This window comes from Peromyscus maniculatus, chromosome 2 (genome assembly GCF_049852395.1).
Source record: "Peromyscus maniculatus bairdii isolate BWxNUB_F1_BW_parent chromosome 2, HU_Pman_BW_mat_3.1, whole genome shotgun sequence".
Lineage (NCBI taxonomy): Eukaryota > Metazoa > Chordata > Mammalia > Rodentia > Cricetidae > Peromyscus > Peromyscus maniculatus.
Window position 1 is genome coordinate 4,877,936 of NC_134853.1, and position 17,849 is coordinate 4,895,784.

The 17,849-nt window shown below is 39.2% G+C and overlaps 1 protein-coding gene across 1 annotated transcript in view; it reads left to right on the plus strand.

Moving 5' to 3' along the window:
- The window catches only part of Prex2 (phosphatidylinositol-3,4,5-trisphosphate dependent Rac exchange factor 2), a 299,642-nt gene that overhangs the window by 88,817 nt on the left and 192,976 nt on the right, over positions 1-17,849 (plus strand). Inside the window, exons 7-8 of the mRNA XM_006974690.4 lie at positions 8,185-8,318; positions 10,735-10,838. Coding sequence (XP_006974752.2) covers positions 8,185-8,318; positions 10,735-10,838 — 238 coding nt within the window. The remainder of the gene's footprint in view (positions 1-8,184; positions 8,319-10,734; positions 10,839-17,849) is intronic.

The window sequence follows — 17,849 nt, forward strand, 5'->3', positions numbered from 1 at the left end:
TCTTGACCTGAAAAATTTGTGATGGAACCAGTACATCCTGTGCGCCTCTAGGAGTTGGCACTTTAGGATTTGGGGTCCCACGGGTCCCTTTTTCCTGTCCTGGTTTTGGTCAGCAAGTCCATCACCTGAATGCTTGGGATAATAATAAAGCATTGCGTGTGCTGTGATACCATCTGTAGACTCTTAAATTCGGGACTTGGTGTTGAATTTCACTTCGAGTCTGCCTAATCACTCTGTGCTTTGACTTTCTTCATTCCTAAACTAAAGGGAATCTCTATGATCTGGTGTTATTTGTCTAGTCAAAATGAAAAGTGTGAGTTTCATGAGTCATGGAAGAATGCTTTCTTGTTTATTTATTTATTTTTTTAAGATTAAAAAAGCATATGAAGATCCTGGTTGAGAATCTGTCAGATGTTTCTAGCTATGGTGACAGGTGATGTTGAGTCTCTGTTATTCCACAGGAATGAAATCCCATACTCCTGCTATAGAAATAAGCTAAAATTCTGGTTTGAAATGAGCATAACTTAAATGAATATGAACTCTGGGCTAGCAACCTTTTTCTTATGATAGAATAAGCAATTATGATAATAAAAAATACAAAAGTCTAAACAGGAATGAAAATGCACAGCCAAGTACAACTCACACAAATCCAGAGACTGCTATTCTCCTTGGGGAGTTGTCATTAGTTAACTTTTATCTCAGTCTGTTGCTTTTCAGTTAGACCTAAAACTCTCTTCAGCCAGATATGCAAAGAAATTGTCAATGCTGACCTGGGACAGTCTTCCTCTTTGGTCACCCCCTGCTATGAATCGTTGAAAGTGCTAGCTGGGGTCTGACTTAGCTTCCTCTGTGTCTATATTCTTCTATTTTGAGTGTTCAGGGTGACCCTCCTGCAGTATGAATGCTGCCTCTTTCAATCAGGGAGAATGGCTGTGTGTTTTACATTTGATTCATGATGATGATTCCTCCCCTGCAGAGCGGTGGTCCTGCTGGAATAAGAAAAATGGAGCCAAGTTTGCTTCTACAGCTTTGCTGTCAGTCAAATACCGGAAGAAAAACCAAACTCTCTTAAAACTGCAGGATTTATCTGTATAGTCTGCCTGGCCTTTAACTACAACAAGAATGTCAGAGACTCCTTTGTCTGCTGCTGTAATGTGGTTTCCTTCTAGTGTGTTGCCTAAAAAAATTGATTCTACTATAAGAAGAGAGTTTGCTTAAACAATATTGTTTTGCACAGCCTTGGGTTGTGTTATTTTATGAGTAGCTCACAGCAGAGGAAATATCAATTAGGCCTGTTGTTATAGTTTGCATCTTGAATGTCCCCAAATACCCATTAGTTGAAGCCTGGGCCCCCAGTCATTGGTGCTGTTGGGTGGAAGTAGTACCGTCAGGAGGTGAGACCTAGTAGAAATAAGTTAGGTGACCGGGAATGGTGCCCTTGAAAGGATTATTGTGATGCTGGGGCCATCCTGTTTCTCCCTTTCACTTCCTTTCCTTCATGAGATTAGCAACCGTCTCTATACATACGTCCACCATGATGTTCTACTTCATCATAGACCAGAGCAACAGGGACAGGTGGCCAAAGACTGCAATTGTGGGATATGTGAAACTAAAATCAAACGTTTCCTTGTTATCCATTGGTTTATTTCAGATATTTGTTATAGTTACACAAAGCTGGCAAGCCATCCCTGATTTTACAATATTAAAGATGGAACCTTGAAGCTGAAGAAGTCATTGGAGTTTCATCAATTCTGTCAACTATGCAGGGAAGCAGCAAGAACTCAGCTGTGTCAGAGCAATTGACATGAATAGCTAGTTCTAAAGAGAGTGCTCACGCCCTCTTCCTGAGGAGATTTTGGTATTGAATAAATAAGATAGAGCCATAGAGTTGAGCGTTAGGGGACTTTGATGCATGAAGCTTTGAGAGGGGTTGAGCCAGTTGCTTGATAACATCTGATTAGGTCTGGCTATGTACCCCAGCCCACTATAATGATGATGAGAACTATTAATTCTTTGAAAAAGCAGGTTAGGGGTTGTGACTCTTCAAAGAGAACTCTGTAGAAGCCCAGAGTTGGCCAAGGTCAACTCTGACCTGAGATAGAACAGGAATAGACTATAGCGGTTTCTTCAGATTGTTAACAGTGGTTGGTGATATACGTTAAGACTCTTGTGTGGTTAGCAGAGTCCAAGTTCTGATGTAGGTGCAACAATGATATTCACAGAAGGCAGAGTCCCTTGTAGAGACTTGAAGTTAGGAACTTGGTGAATGCTATGAATAAGCTACCTGTGAAACTCCTTCAGGTCTCTCATAACCACTTCAGGACACAGCATTCCTGCCCTGAATAGCACCGATGTCTTACAAGTGATGGGTTTGCACTTTTTGGGTGGAAATTCTTCTCATTCAGTTGTTCAGGGTCTCATTGTCCTATCAGTCAAAGAAAAGTTGTGTTTTTATTTGGTTTTTTGTTTTTGTTTTTTGAGACAGGGTTTCTCTGTATAGGCTTGGTTGTCTTGGAACTCGCTCTGTAGACTAGGCCGGCTCCGACTTAGAGATCTGCCTGCCTCCTCCTGAGTGCTGGGACTAAAGATAGCACCACCACTGCCCTGCACAAGATTTTGGTTTTATAATAACTTTTCATAAATAATTTGCCCACCTAAAACTTTGGGATAATGAATGATTTTTTACACTTGTGTGTGGAATTTATATAAGTACTTGAAATTTCTTGTTCCCAAATCATATGAAACAATAGGGAAAAAGGCATAGCTTTTGAGGAGACTTGGTTTTTAGTCTGGGCTCCCAGGAGTTTTTTGTTTTTTGTTTTTTGTTTTTTTTTCTGGGGCAAACATCAGGCTTCATTTGTAGATAGTGTGAGTGATTTCAAGGGTTCAGTAAAGTGAGTGAGAGTTCTGCAAATATGATGCAGTATTTTGAAGTTTTGGTTCAGCAGTCAGATTTTATCCTTAAGAATGTCCTATCTTTATAGTATATGAACTCAGCTAGTGACCGCTGCTCTGTTACTCCATTAGATACTTTTCTTAGTGCCGTGACAAAATCCTCGGTGAAAGCAGCTTGAAGTAAGGGCATCATGGCGTGGATGGCCTGGTGGCAGGAGGCTGAGGTGACTAGTCACACTGTGTCCTCAGGTAGAAAGCAGAGAGAGCTGGATGTGCTGGTGCTCAGCTGTGTTCCTTTTTTCCCCCTCTTGCAAAGTTCAAAACCTCAGCCCATGAGATGCTGCTCCTGCCGTCAAGATGTGTCTTTCATCCTCAGTTAAACCCTTGGAAGTGCCTTCACAGGCATGCTAGGTGTGATTTCAAATCTAGTCAAGTTGACAATGCAGGTTAAACATTTGTTACTTAAGGTTATATGAATCTAAGCCATCGTGCTAGCTAGTTTTCTGTTAGCTTGACATAAGCTATAGTCATTGAGAGGAAGGAATCTCCATTGAGAAAATGCCTCCAGAAGATCAGGTTGTAAGCAGGCAAGCCCATAGGGCATTGTTTTAATTAATGATTGGTGAGGGAGGACTCAGCCCCTTGTGGGTGGTACCATCCCTGGACTGGTGGTCCTGGGTTCTATAGGAAAGTAGGGTGAGCCAGCCATTGGGGCAACCGAACTTTCTGACAATCTAATCAAGCTGTAGCTAAAGTGAATAGTCTCTAAAATTTTTCTTCAAACCTTTTGGCACTCCATTCAAAACTCAATACAAAAATCTAAGACAGTAGTAATCTAGTTTCGGTTAGGGGAAGATAAAGATCCTTGGCGATGATCATCCACTCACCACTGGGGAAATACTGACCTGCTAAGGTGAGTGACTGAAGGGACTACCTAAGCTTGGTTACTTAGCCCGTGATCTGGGAGATCTAAGTGTATTTGAGGTGTCTGCTCAGGTCTGTGAGAGCTTCAGAGTAGATGATGGAGCACGTTGGGAGTCCATGAGGAGTTGAGTCACCTGGAGAGGAGAGGTTTAGGGGAAGTCCCAGGCTCCGTTTTAACAATTCATTCTCATAGGAACTGACCCAGTCCCATAAGATCTGCTCTAACATTTTGTGAGGTCGGTGCCCATGACTTAATTACCTTCACTACTCACCTGCCCTTAAAGACTCTAACATTGTCATACTAATTCTCTAAGACATGAACCTCTTGAGGGGAGGGGGTTAACCATACCTCAGCTCTGGCTGTGAGTCTGAACATTTTCTGAAGTTATTATTCCCTTTTGGTTGACTTATAAATTAGGACAATTTAACTTACTCAGTTTCTCAAAACAATAAGCTGATGAAGTTTGAGTAGATTGGCAACTCAGAAAAATATAGCTGATCCTTAGAAGTAGCTCTGTTTTCTGCCTGCTGTTTAACTGTAAATTCATTAAAGCAGTTCGCTTTTTCTCAGCATTTATATAGTAACTATGGCCAAGAAGATGTCATATTTTAATTGTTCATCTACGGAGTTATACCTCTTATCAGTACAGTTGATTATATGAGTTCCCAGGAGAGTGACAATGCCCACTGTATTTTGAGAGTGAGTAAATGAGACACAGCCACAAAGCTGAGAGTGTCAGCACTCTACCAGACTTACTGAACTCATTTGTCAACAGTTAATATACTTTGTGCAAAAGTCTGTGAGATGTTTAATCAGAGCTGTTGACTTATTCCATAGAACTGGGCTGTTCTCAGTTTCAGCCTGCTTTTGGTGGGTCAGTGATGTGGTTTTAGCTCTAAGTTCTGGATTTATATTGAAGTATTTTGATAAAAGAATATCAATAACATGACATTGTCTAGTAATTCAGCTTAAAGTCCTTGACATGTCTAATTGGAAGCAGTCTCTCAAATGTTAGAAAAATCCAAATAAAATGTAAGAGAAGGAATCATTAATATGGAAAGGTTAGGGGCAAATGATGAAGGTTGTTGTTATATTTTAGAAAAGGAAAGAAACAGAAGGGAAATAAGATATTTCTTAATTTCTTTTCACATGGGTAAATATTGTTGTAGTTTTTGTTTTTGACACAGAATTTCATAGCGTGGTCCAGACTGGCCTGGAAATTACTAAGTATTCCAGGCTTATTAATGACCACTCAGATTTGACTCCTAATATCATAGACATGTTCCCAGCACTATATGGCCAGTTTGAAATCAGTCCTTGTTGATGCTAGAATCTGGTCGCTGCTTACATTTGATTTAGTTTGCAATTTACTTCAAGCTATGTTCTCTTATTATTTCTTGAGTTTGAATCTTCCAGAAGCTGCCAGTGGTATTGTTCTGTTTCTCCTCTTCGTAACTTGGGAAATAAAGCATCCTCCAACTTGAAGTAGAACTGAGTTATAAGTGGTTCCTGTTATTTGAGGATAAGTGTTTCTTTCTAGAAAAGGGACACCAAAAATGAATCTACATAAAATTTCATTAAATGGGGGAAATTTGGGGACTTCTTCCTGGTAAAATGAATATATTATTTGATTTAACCTTACATTAAACTACTAAAGTTACAATTTTAGCTAACAATCTCAAACTCCAGAAGGGTGAATCAGATGCATCTTTTGTGTGTGATATAATATATTTTCTAGCAAATTTAGGTGATAACAGTGTGTTACTTTTCATGTTGTACTTTTTCTGTATTTTGAAGAGGTTTTTCTCTGTAAGAGTGTCCAGAGGGTTCATGAAAACTCAGGACTACTGAAAGGATTCTTGTTCCAAGCCCCCATCTTGCCAGCCTAGTCAGTTTCTTCACATTGAGCGGGACTGTCTCCACTGGATCTTGGCCATGGCATTGCATATGCTTGGGAGGTTTTTAGGGAGTTTTACCTCTTTCATGTTCCCAAGATTTTAGTTTCTCTTTAGTCTTTTGTGACTGACATACAGCAAGAAGAGAGGACTTATAACTGAGCTTGATTTTAGTGGGAGTCAATTAACTAGCTAATAGTTTCATATCACAGGAAGATCATCTTTGTGGAAATTTATGCCAGGAGAAAATGTATAGCATATTGCTTGACATGTAGAGATGTTCAAAATCCAATGTTCCTATTCTTGATAAAGTATCCATTCACAGTTGTTCAGTGACTAAACACCTATTTGGGAGGTAGATGTTTAGAATTAAATATTGGCCTTAATTGTCAAAATAAAGATAAAATACTAGCCAGGCTAAGTGACATTCTGCATATTGAAAGATTCCCTAGTGATGTTAAAAAGCGGTTTGAAAAGCAGGCTACTATAGGTCCAGAAAGAAGACAAGTGCCTGGGGGCTTTGCTACCATAGAACACTCTGAATCAGTTGTTAAGTCAATTTTATATGAAATATTGATAATTCGTTTACAAGCAACATGACAGGTAATGCATTTTTAGGCTTTATGTCATGTAGGAATACTTACTCGTGTCTGAATATTTACTAGTGACTCTTTGTACTGGGTTGGTGTGTGTTACTCGCAGTAAGGATAGTTTAAAGGGAATGTATTATGTAGCTTTTGTGATATTTCTGGTAGGAAACGCCCTTCCCGTAATATATTTTGAGGGTAGCTTATATATGTAAGTTGGTAAGTATCCTTTCGTTACATGCTAATTTTACTCTGATTATTCCTAAGATAAGGATACTGCTCCTTAGTAAGTAGTTAGAAATAAAGCCACTGGAATTGAAATCTATGTTCACTTTCATGGTAATTTGGGCTCAGTGAACACAAGGGAGTGGATCAGACTGTTAAAGGTTTACATATGTATGTGAACTGTCAGGATGAAAAGAAACTTAAAGAAGAGGTTTCCTAAGACTTTACATATGTTTGTAACAAAGATAATCAAGTGAACATAAAAACACACTCTCTTCATTAAGTTCCTGTTTATAGATTTGGGTTTTTCATTTAACTTTGTTTTCGTCTACTATATGACCTCTACTAGTAATTATTGTGGAAATATGAAACTACATACAGTTAATGTTCTGAATATTAAATATCAAAACCAAACAATAGAAACATTGATTTAAACAAGCACCAGCAATTTACCTTTAGATTAAAAGAACCCAGCTACATTTAAAGCTGAAATACTCTTGCTGCAGAGACCAGATAGGGAGATCTACTGAAAAGTGGTGTTCTTTTTTTCCCCCCCCTCTTAAATCTGACACGACGCCCCCAGTGGCTGGCTAGGTAGCAGAGGCCAGACTGAAATGTTAGTAGGAAGTGAGAGGCAGACAGGGCACCTCCAGGGGTCCTGTGGTGGTGTTCAGGGTGTGTGCTCTTCCGCTCTGTGCAGAGCTATTTTCTGTTGATGCCTGGGGACGGCTGCTTCTCTCTCTCTTCCTGCTCTCCTCTCAGGGCTAGCGATGCTAAGAATTAGCCAGAGGCATTGGATCCCAGGTAGCTGGAGTTCAAGGCCTTTGGGAGCCACCTGGAGTGGGTGCTGGGAACTGAGCTCTTGCCCACCAAGCTGTCCTCCAGCCCATTTTTCTGTTTTTGTTTATTTTCTCCTCTTCTCTGTAATTAGAGTAGATCTTTACATTGATACCCACTAATAATTTAGGCAGTTTTTGTTCTTTTATTTTTGAGATTATGATGTAATTATGTCATTTCCCCCTTCCCTTCCCTGGCTTCAAATCCTCTCATATACCCTTCCTTGCTCTCTTTGAAATTCATGGCCTCCTTCTTTTAATTGCTGTTGTTACATTTGTGTGTGTGTGTGTGTGTGTGTGTGTGTGTGTGTGTGTGTGTGTGTGTTTTCTCCCCCTGTCATACCTGAGTTTTCAGGGTTGAGTGTTTGATATTGGATGACTAATTGGTGTGCTCTTAACTAGGGGAGACTATTTCCCCTCCAACACGCTAGCTCTCTTTAGTTGCCTGTAATTCTTTGTGTGGGGCTCAGGCCTCCTGGGCTCCCCCAGTTTGTTTTCACATGTCTGTTGTGTCTTCAGTTGTCTCAGGAAGACCTAGAGTCTCTATGTCCACCAACCTGAAGATTGATGGGAGGGAGATGCCGTTCAGTGTGACTCCTTTGACTGTTTATGTGTTGTCCTGTGTACATATGGCTTATTAATAAAAACAAGTGAAATTTAAAAGAGAATAATTGCATGCAAAAATTCATTCAGGGCTTCAGTTATGGCACAGCAATAGTGTGCTCATCTGGCTTTGTGCTACACTTCATTTCCTGCCCAGCACTACAAAGACGATATAAATCAGGTGACCAGACACTACGTCCTTGCTTTTCCTCACCCAGGGATCCAACATCACTGACACCTGCACGGAGATGCTGATGTGTGGAGTCTTGATGAAAATCTCTTCTGGAAATATTCAAGAACGGGTGTTTTTTCTTTTTGATAATCTGTTGGTGTACTGCAAAAGAAAACACAGGTTAGTTCATGAAAAAGTCACACTTTGGAAGTATTTTTTTTTCCTGGAACTCAACTTTCCGATAACCCGTTTCACCTGAGCCTGCCTTGCCTGCTCTCTCTACCTGCTTGATGGGTCCTGACCCATGTGCCACTCTCTGGTGCCACTTCCCCTACAGCTCCCAAGGAGAGGCGTCTCTGTGGGAGATGTTACTGTGCTGCCCTCTTTCCTAGTTCTGCATCTGAGCCATTTCCTCCTGTGTCTGTGGGAGCCTCAGCAATGGGAGATTCCGTTTGTCCATCTTCCCTGTTCACCACTCACAGTGCACAGCGTCTCTACTTTAAGCTCCGAGCACTTTCCAGTCGGCTCCTGTCACTAACTGGTGTATTTTCAAAGTCCATATGGATGACATTGAGAACTTTGGGCCCAGTTCCCTCCCCTGTTCCACTTAAGCCATCAGCCCTGTGCCTGTACCCAAGCAAATCAGCACCAACAGTTAGGAAATCTGAGTCTCCATTTTAGCCATCCCAACCTGAAAGCTTATATCTGTGATCATCAAATCCAGAGCTTTCGTACGATTAATGTCAGTGTACAAAATGCTGATGTACTGTGTTCTTACAGTCATACAGAAATGAACTGAGACATTTTATTGAAGTAAAATCCTACTATGTGTATTATTAACAGATATCCTTAATGGATGCACAGTGTGGACTGCATAGTAGCTAGAAATGGAAATAATCAGATCAGTAGTTCTTAACCTGTGGGTCTCTACCGCTTTGGGGGTCCTATAGCAGATATCCTGCATATCAGATATTTGCATTACAATTCATAACAGTAGCACAATTATAATTATGAAGTAGCAACAAAATAATTTTATGGTTGGGGTCACCACAGTATAAGGAATTGTATAAAAGGGTCACAACGTTAAGAGGGTTGAGAACCACTCAAATAGATTGATGTCCTCTTTATTCCAAAATTAGAGAAGCCTGTACGTGAACTATCTATTCCTTCAACCAAGAACATCCAAGTTCATTTACAGGCTTCACTTTAACATAGGCCTTTGAAGATCTATAGGTACTTAGAGAGCAGAGTAAACTGAACTTTTTATAAGGCCCATAACATTATAATCACAAGAACCAAGGACACAATGCATTCATTTCAGCTCTCCACTTGAATTCTTTGAAGAGTAATGTGTTAAGTTAGTGATCTCCTTTTGGGATCCTTTTAATGCTATCAATGTTAATAAAATTTAGGATAAGAGTGATTTATGGTATAGCATGTAACGCCAATGAATAAGATGTTATTTAGCTTCACTTGACAACTTTCAAAGACAGTATCATAGTATATTTATATTTTTTCCATTTTTCTGTTCATCAGTTTCTTAAATGTGTATTCAGTTCCATATAGCAATAGTTTATTCATTTTTAAATGATGCATAATAGCTTATTATTTTACTATATCCCATTCAATTAATCATAATTTATTACTTCTTTCCCTGACACTGGACTTTAGCATTGTATACATTGCTAATGTACATTGGTTATGGTAGCATAAAACACATAGACAGTGGTAATGATAGAATGAACACATAAAAAGGTGCACCTCCATCACATAAGATGAAATTGTCCTGAATCTTCATATAAGGTCATTTTCTTGAGGAACTGAAGCCTGATCGTCTGCCACAGCAGCAGATCCTCTTAGCCATGAGTCATCTCTAGCCCCCAGGAAACAGTTTTGTAGCTGAGTACTATTGCTTGACTTACAAGCTTCTAGCAGCCTAGTTTTTCTGAAGAGGAATCAGAAGAACTAATCGAGTTTGTTTGCCAGGTCTTGAAAAAATTGGAAATTCTCAACTACTGAAAATTGAGAATCAGAGGTGTGAGAACTCAAGTGTGGCATTAAAACCACCAACCTCCAGGATCTATCATTTGGGTTTGACAGTGTTGAAGTCTTCTGTTGAGGAAATGTGCATAATTACACCGATGGTGCCAGACAGTCTTTAGCCCAGTGCTTTCACTCATTTATTTAAAATCATATATAAGGGGATGGAGATGTAGCTCACTTGGTAGAGTACTTGTATAGCAGGCAGGAAGCTTGTAGTAGATCTCCAGCATTAAATAAACAGGCTAGCATTGTCCACACCTATAGTCCCAGCAGTTGGGTAGTGGAGGCAGGAGGATCAGAAGTTCAAAGTCATTCTCTACTATATAGTTTATTTTAGGTTTGCTTAGGATACATGAAATCTTGCTTCAAAAATTCCCCTCCTTCCAGCCTGCATAACAACCCACCAGCACCACTGTGAATGAGAAGATTGAGTGTTAACTGCCCCCAACTTTTTATGATACTGACTGATTGACGACTTTTTCAAAGACTTTAAAAAGCATACTGTTTTACATTAAGTTTAGTAACAAAAGCTTTGTGGTCTCATTTGTTTAAGACGGCTGAAGAATAGCAAGGCATCCACAGATGGACACAGGTACATTTTTCGAGGTCGGATCAATACCGAGGTGATGGAAGTGGAAAATGTGGATGATGGCACAGGTAAGCACACTTATTAAACTCATCATGAGGTAGAATTCTGACTCCAGTTATCAGCACTTAGCAGTGTCTTGTTGGGTGTAACAACAGGTTGTGGATGGACATAGGTGAGATGTAGGTGTGCAGGATCCTTGTTTAGCTTGTAAATGGTGTTGGCTGAAAAATACCATTTTAAAAGAAAAACACTTGAAAAAGAATTATGCTGTGCTTTGTCTGAGTATGTCTATTTTGCTTTAATACCACAGGATATTAGCAATTTTATATTTGGGAACATAAAATGTATGTGGAGAAATGTCTAATGAATGAGTTGATTCTCGTTAAGTAATATTTTATCTGAATGGTAATTTTGCTCTACAACATTTTCATTATAGAATATAAATAATGGTAGTGGTGGTTACATGTGGCTCAATTGTCACTTGACTTACAGAGGGAAACTGTATGCGGATGATTTTTGTGGTTCTAAGTGCTAGATAAAGCTCATTATTACTAAAGGACCATAAAGATTTTTGGAAATTTGGCCTTTACAAACATGCTCATGAAAATATTATTAGTCACAACCAGTAACTAAAATAAAAAGCTCTATTTCTAAGGTATTTGTAAATTGAATCACATTTTCCCCGATGATTTTCATTATAACTTCAAAGTTGTCCTTCTTGTCAGATGTGTCAAGTTGACAACTGAAGTGAATTATGACGAAGGGTGTATATGGATTCATTTCCCCAGAAATCTTTCTTTTAAGTAATAGCCAAGATGAGAGAAAATGCCAGTGAATTTTTCCCTTGTAAAAATGAAAGAGATTGACAAACCTGTAGTTACCAAATCCCAACAACAAGGGAAAAGACCTAAATTAATAAAACTAGAGAGGAGAAAGGGATAGCTACTGTAGATTTTACTGAAATCCAGAGAATCATTGGGGGAAGTTTGGAAAACATATTTCAAAAGAAACCTAGAAGAGCTAGAAGAAATGAATAATTTTCTAGATACTATGTTTTATGATAATTAAATCAGTAGAATATAAACAACTTAAGGAAATCCATAGCAGTCAATGAAATGAAAGCAGTACTCAGACGTTTCCCAACTAAGAAAAGGCCACACTGTTGGAGTCACCGCCAAAGTCCACCAAACCATCAGAGGGCTAGCACCAGTGCATCTCCAAATTGTCCACAAAAAAGAAATGCAAAGAGTGCTATAAGACTCACTGGGTGAAGCCAATGTTTTCCTGATATCAGAAGGGTAATGGGGGAAGAGACAGAGAGAGAGACAGAGAGAGAGAGAGAGAGAGAGAGAGAGAGAGAGAGAGAGAGAGAGAGAGAGAGAGAGGAGAGAGAGGGAGGGAGGGAGGGAGGGAGGGAGGGAGGGAGGGAGAAGGTAGGGAGAGAATATTGAAAGAGAACTATAGACTAATTTTTCTTATAAACATAGATATACAATTTTCAATAGAATTCTGGAAAACTGAATTCAACAGCCCATACAACATTACCAATCAGGTCTCATCACAAGGGGGCAAGGTCAGTGCAATGTATGCAAATTAATAAATGTAAAAAAGCACATAAATAGATTTAAGGACAGAAACAATATGGCTGCCTCTGTTGAGAAGGCTTTTAACAAAGTTCAGCACCTCTTCAGGGAAAAAAACCCTGGGAAACTGGGAATAGAAGCAACACAACCCTATAAAATAAATGTTAAACACGATGTGACAGACCTAGAGTTAATATTATCCTACATAGGGAAAAACTGAGAACATCCCCTCTAAAACATGGGAGACAGGAGTTCCAAATCTTTCTCCTCATTCAATATGGTGCTCACGGTCTTTGCTAAGCGAACAGAAAGAATTAAAAAAAGATACAAATAAGAAAGGAAGAAACCAGTTTCTCCCTGTTGCACATGTTGTGAGTAAGAGAACCTGAAGACTCTATGCACAAGAGGCCCTAGACTTTACCAGAAAACCTTTTGAACTGATGATGCCGAGAAGGCTCCAGCAAAGTAGTTGGGTAAGAATCAGCACAGGGAGATTGGTAGCTGTATTATGTAACAAAAGCATGAAACCAGGTTGGAATCTCACTCTCAATGTCTTCACAAAATACTGGAGAACACAGCTACCGAAAGCTTTAAGATGTTGAAGAAAATATCGAAAAAGACGCTGGAAGGATGGGAAGATTTTTTTAATGCAGAAGTTGTAGTGAAATTAGGAGTATTCTTAAAAGTAATCTACAGGCTGAAGCCAATCCCCATCAAAATCCTAATGACGTTTTATGCAGAAGTAGAAGAAATAACCTACAATGCACATGGAAGCAGAGAAGGCTCCAGATAGACAAAGCAGTCCTTAGTAGAAAGAGCAATGCTGGAACTATCACAAACCTGATCTCACCTTCTGTTGCAGGGCCACAGTAACAAATGAGCATGGCAGTGGAACAACACACAACACATAGCCATAGACCAATGCCACAGAATAGGGGGCTTGGAAAGAGACTCACACAGCTATAGTCGCCTGTGTTTTGACAAAGGTGTCAAAATAAGCCTTGGAGACAAAAGCCTCATTAGCAAATGGTGCAGAGAGCACTAGGTTCCACATGTAGAAGATGGGCTAAGAACCCTGTCTCTCATCTTACTTGAAAAATGAACCAAAGACTTCAATGTAAAATCTGAAACATTGAATCCGCTAGGGGAAAGCCCCTCATGATATGGGCAGGGATGGGTAAAGACTTTATGAAAATAAGTCGTAACTGAAAACATGATTCCAAGAATTGGAATGGGACCTATTATTTTTATGCTAACTTAAAAAAAAAAAAACTTTAAAAGGAGGAGGAATGGGTCCGGTGGTGGTGGTGGTGGTGGTGGTGGTGGTGGTGGTGGTGCACACCTTTAATCCCAGCACTTTTAATCAGGTGACAAATGGGCACCTTCCCTTCCCTTCCTGGGAGGAAACACATAGGAAGCTCTGGAGGTATTCATCCTCTTCTTGGCTTAGGAATTCAAAAGTAAGGTTTTGATTGAGGAAACAGTAAACACCATCAATATTTCAGAAGAGAAGACATGAAGCCAGAGTTAAGAACTAAGTCATTGTGGAGTAGTTGGTTGTTGGTATGGAGCAGGGGCTAGCCTGCAGCTGATGAGTCCCTGACATCCTACCCTGGGAAGCTGACTCGGAAGTGGCAGCGTCCACAGGCCTGAGACATCCGTGTGCTGGGACCGAGAGCTGGCTGCTGCTTATTCTTTCAGCAAGCCATTTGGGCTGTTACTTCAATTTTCTTCTTCTTTTCTATTTCCTTGGTCATTCCCTTCATATTCTTTCAGTGAGCTCAGATTTTAAATGAGGCTCTGAAAGATCTGGGCCAGACTGCTTATGTCCCCTGCCAAGTACTCTCCATGTTAGGATGCTGGGTAAAATGAGGAATGGAAAATATTATCAGGCTTATCTGCAGTTATCCACACCAACTTAAGAGCTATACTTTATCTAGATCAAAATGGAAGGAGTTGAGATAAAGTTTTGAGCAAGCCTGGAACTTCTGCTGAAAATTAGATGGGAAAATTTTTATTCTACTTGAATTATAAAAACATTTAGGATTGTTATATACCGTAGATGTAGACAAAGTGCTTTCTAGAAAAGGCAGAAACTATCAGACAGTTAATTGCACTGATTTGGTTCAAAACTTGCAGGAGAAATAATTGTATTTGGTATGAAACTCACTTAGCTTTCAGCTGACATGTAAAATATAACTTAATTATTCTCCTAAACCCAGGGCCTTTCACTTGTTAGGCAAAAGTCCTGCTACTGAACTAAGTTCCCAAACCCTTGAGAAGGAATTATGATAAATATTTATAATACCTAACGACTTGCAGTCTATCATGCTTATACTGTAGCATAAAAGAATTGATAATATGTTCTTCCAAAGTGGAAAAGTTTGAATAACTGTCTTCTGCATTATTTCCCATGTTGAGTGAGGCTGTTAGCAAATTGGTTTGTAGCCATACTGCCATTCACCCATTCTCAGGATTTCAGTGTTCGTTTCAGTGACTTCATGTAGCTAGAGTTTTCCTGCCTTGCCCACAGTCAGGACAAATCTTTGTCACCCGCCAGTCCCATAGCCGCTCAGACCCAACCAAGTAAACACAGAGACTTACATTGCTTACAAACTGTATGGCCATGGCAGGCTTCTTACCAACTGTTCTTATATCTTAAATTAATCCATTTCCATAAATCTATACTCTGCCACGAGGTTTGTGGCTTACTGGCATCTTTTCATGCTGCTTGTCAGGGTGGCGGCTGGCAGTGACTCCTTCTGCCTTCCTGTTCTTTTTTTTTTCCTCTCTGTTAGTCCCACCTATCCTTCCTGCCTTTGCCACAGGTCAATCAGTGTTTTATTTATTGACCAATCAGAGCAACTTGACATACAGACCATCCCATAGCACAGCCAAGTGCAGACCATCTCAGACACCTGCACTCAGGCCCGTGGTCCTAATCATCCTCTATGCGGACCTGCTGGGTAAAGCCACGAGGAACCCAAGAACAGGCTTCCATAGCACATACAGAACATCCCACAGCAGCTTCAAGGTCCTCTTTTAGGATTATTGCTGGAGATATTAGTTTGTTCATGATCTTATAAAATATCCAGTTAAAAATAATAGAAGGGATATTTCTGAAATTTCAGGTATTAACTTTCACAGTAAGATTGAAATCTCCTTTGAGAACTCGTTTGTTTGTGTGGTTTGGCAGAAAGGATGAATGAAGGCTGTTGACTTCTTAAAAGTGTGGTTTCTAGTTTACTGGGTAAACCACAGGTTTTAATACAGTGGTCAGTTTTGAATGTGATAAGACTGGCGATTTTTATTCTTTGGGTGGTTTTCCTTGTTTTGTTTGGCTTTGTGCAGTGGTGGCTACTTTCCCATGTAGGCTGAGCAAGCGTTGCATTACTGCTCTGTTTTGCCTCAGGTATTTTTTCAAAGTCTGATCATTTTAAAATAGATTTTCTTTGCAACCATTGTTTCTACATAAATATTTAGAAACATCTTAATGTATTGAATATATTACTGTAATATTAAGCTTTGCTTTTAAATAAAATTTTAAAATATTTTCTTTCATATATTTTTTTTGTTTTGTTTTGTTTTTTTTCGAGACAGGGTTTCTCTGTGTAGCTTTGCACCTTTCCTGGAACTCACTTGGTAGCCCAGGCTGGCCTCGAACTCACAGAGATCCGCCTGGCTCTGCCTCCTGAGTGCTGGGATTAAAGGCATGTGCCACAACCACCCAGCTGTTTTCAGTAGTTATATAAGAGTTAATTGAATAGATGAGCATAAATATCTTATGAAAAGTAATTTTATTCATGCTGGATGGAATGTATTCTATAATAATAATTATTAGTGTTTTTCTTTTTTTTTTTCATTTTTGTCCTAAGTAATGTCCTGTGCTGTGTTAGATGCCAGAATTCTTTCTTGAATTATTTGCTAGAATCAAATATTTGTTTCAAAACTAATTCTCTTCATGTTAAATGTTCAAGTGAATGAGTTGTAATCTTAAAATTTTGTCTTAGGATCGATGCATTCACTGTTGATCATCAGAGTGAGAGCTGAATGCGTTATGGAGATATCATTATTAATATTGGATATTTTGAACAAACATTTTGGTGATTCCCTCATTCTATAGCTTGTGTGTACAGTGCTTGGATACTGTCCAGCTTACTAAAATGCAAATGGTATTAAATGGTTACCACTGTGTTCACTGAGGATTTTTTATGGAGCAGTTTGGAAGCATTCCATCTCCTTCAGTGGAAATGTGCTGAATTCATGGAAGGAATTCTCAGATCACAGGGCTTCAAAGTCATTAGTGACTTGTTTGGATTTGACCCTTGAACATTTCTGGTTTTATAAGAAATCAGATACCATGGATTTTTGAACTTGAACATTCCGTATTTAATGAGTAGGAGTTTAAATTCCATACTCTTTTGGACATCTTTTATAAAATTAATATTTTAGGTCCATTGAAGCTGATTCAATTCTGTGTCAATCATCTAATTATTTCATTTGATGATATTTTTCCATCTTAAATAGGACAGAGAGCCTTGGGGTCTATCTCAGTGATAGAGTGCACACTCAGCATCGGAGAGGCCTTGGTTTGGATCCCTAGCAACTGAAATCAAAACCAAACAAAACTCACTATGGAGAAAGCACCATTGACCTTTGCCTTGGTCTCAGTAGGAATGATCTTTATGGATAAGTTTCTTAATGTGAATATTTTGAACGATGTGCTGTGGTTATACTACTTACAGAGCACCATATTTTAAAGTAAATGAGAAGCAACTAAGCAGTTTTGTAAAGTATATGCTAATTATATTATGAAATACATGTACTCGGTTTTGAGGCTCCATATATATGTATATATGTACATATATGTAAAAACTACATATGAGTTTAAAATTACAAATGATATTTTAAAAGCATGCTAGAAAACAATTCTCACCTGAACTTTAAATGGAGTATCATTATTCTTCCATTTAAAATCATATGACTTTGGGGCTGGAGAGATGGTTCAGCAGTTCAGATCACTTGCTGCTTTTCAAGAGAACTCAAGTTGGGTTCCCAGCACCCATGCTGTAACTGTGTGAAGTCCAGCTCCAGGGGATCCAGCCAGCCCCCACTTCTGGTCTTAGCAGGCACACATACATCCGTGATGCGTGCTTGCCTGTCTGCACAATTTAAAGCTGATTTCTTTAAAATCCTATGATTCAGTCTGATTTTTCCAAGTGCCATTGGTGCAGCAGTTGTGTTATTTGGTCAGATTGATTCTCTCACATTTTAGAAACAGATCCTATTAGATGATTTTAGTACTAGCTGTGAGAAGAGTATGCTATGCTCATTTTAAAGGAGGCCCAGTGGTTCTCATGTAGACTGAACCTGCCCATTGCAGATGTTTTTCGCCAGAGTGTGATTATAGGGGAGATAACACATATGGGATCTATTAAACAACAGAGCATGATTCATGTGTAAGGACCTTGTCAGGTGACAAATATCAAGGAGAAG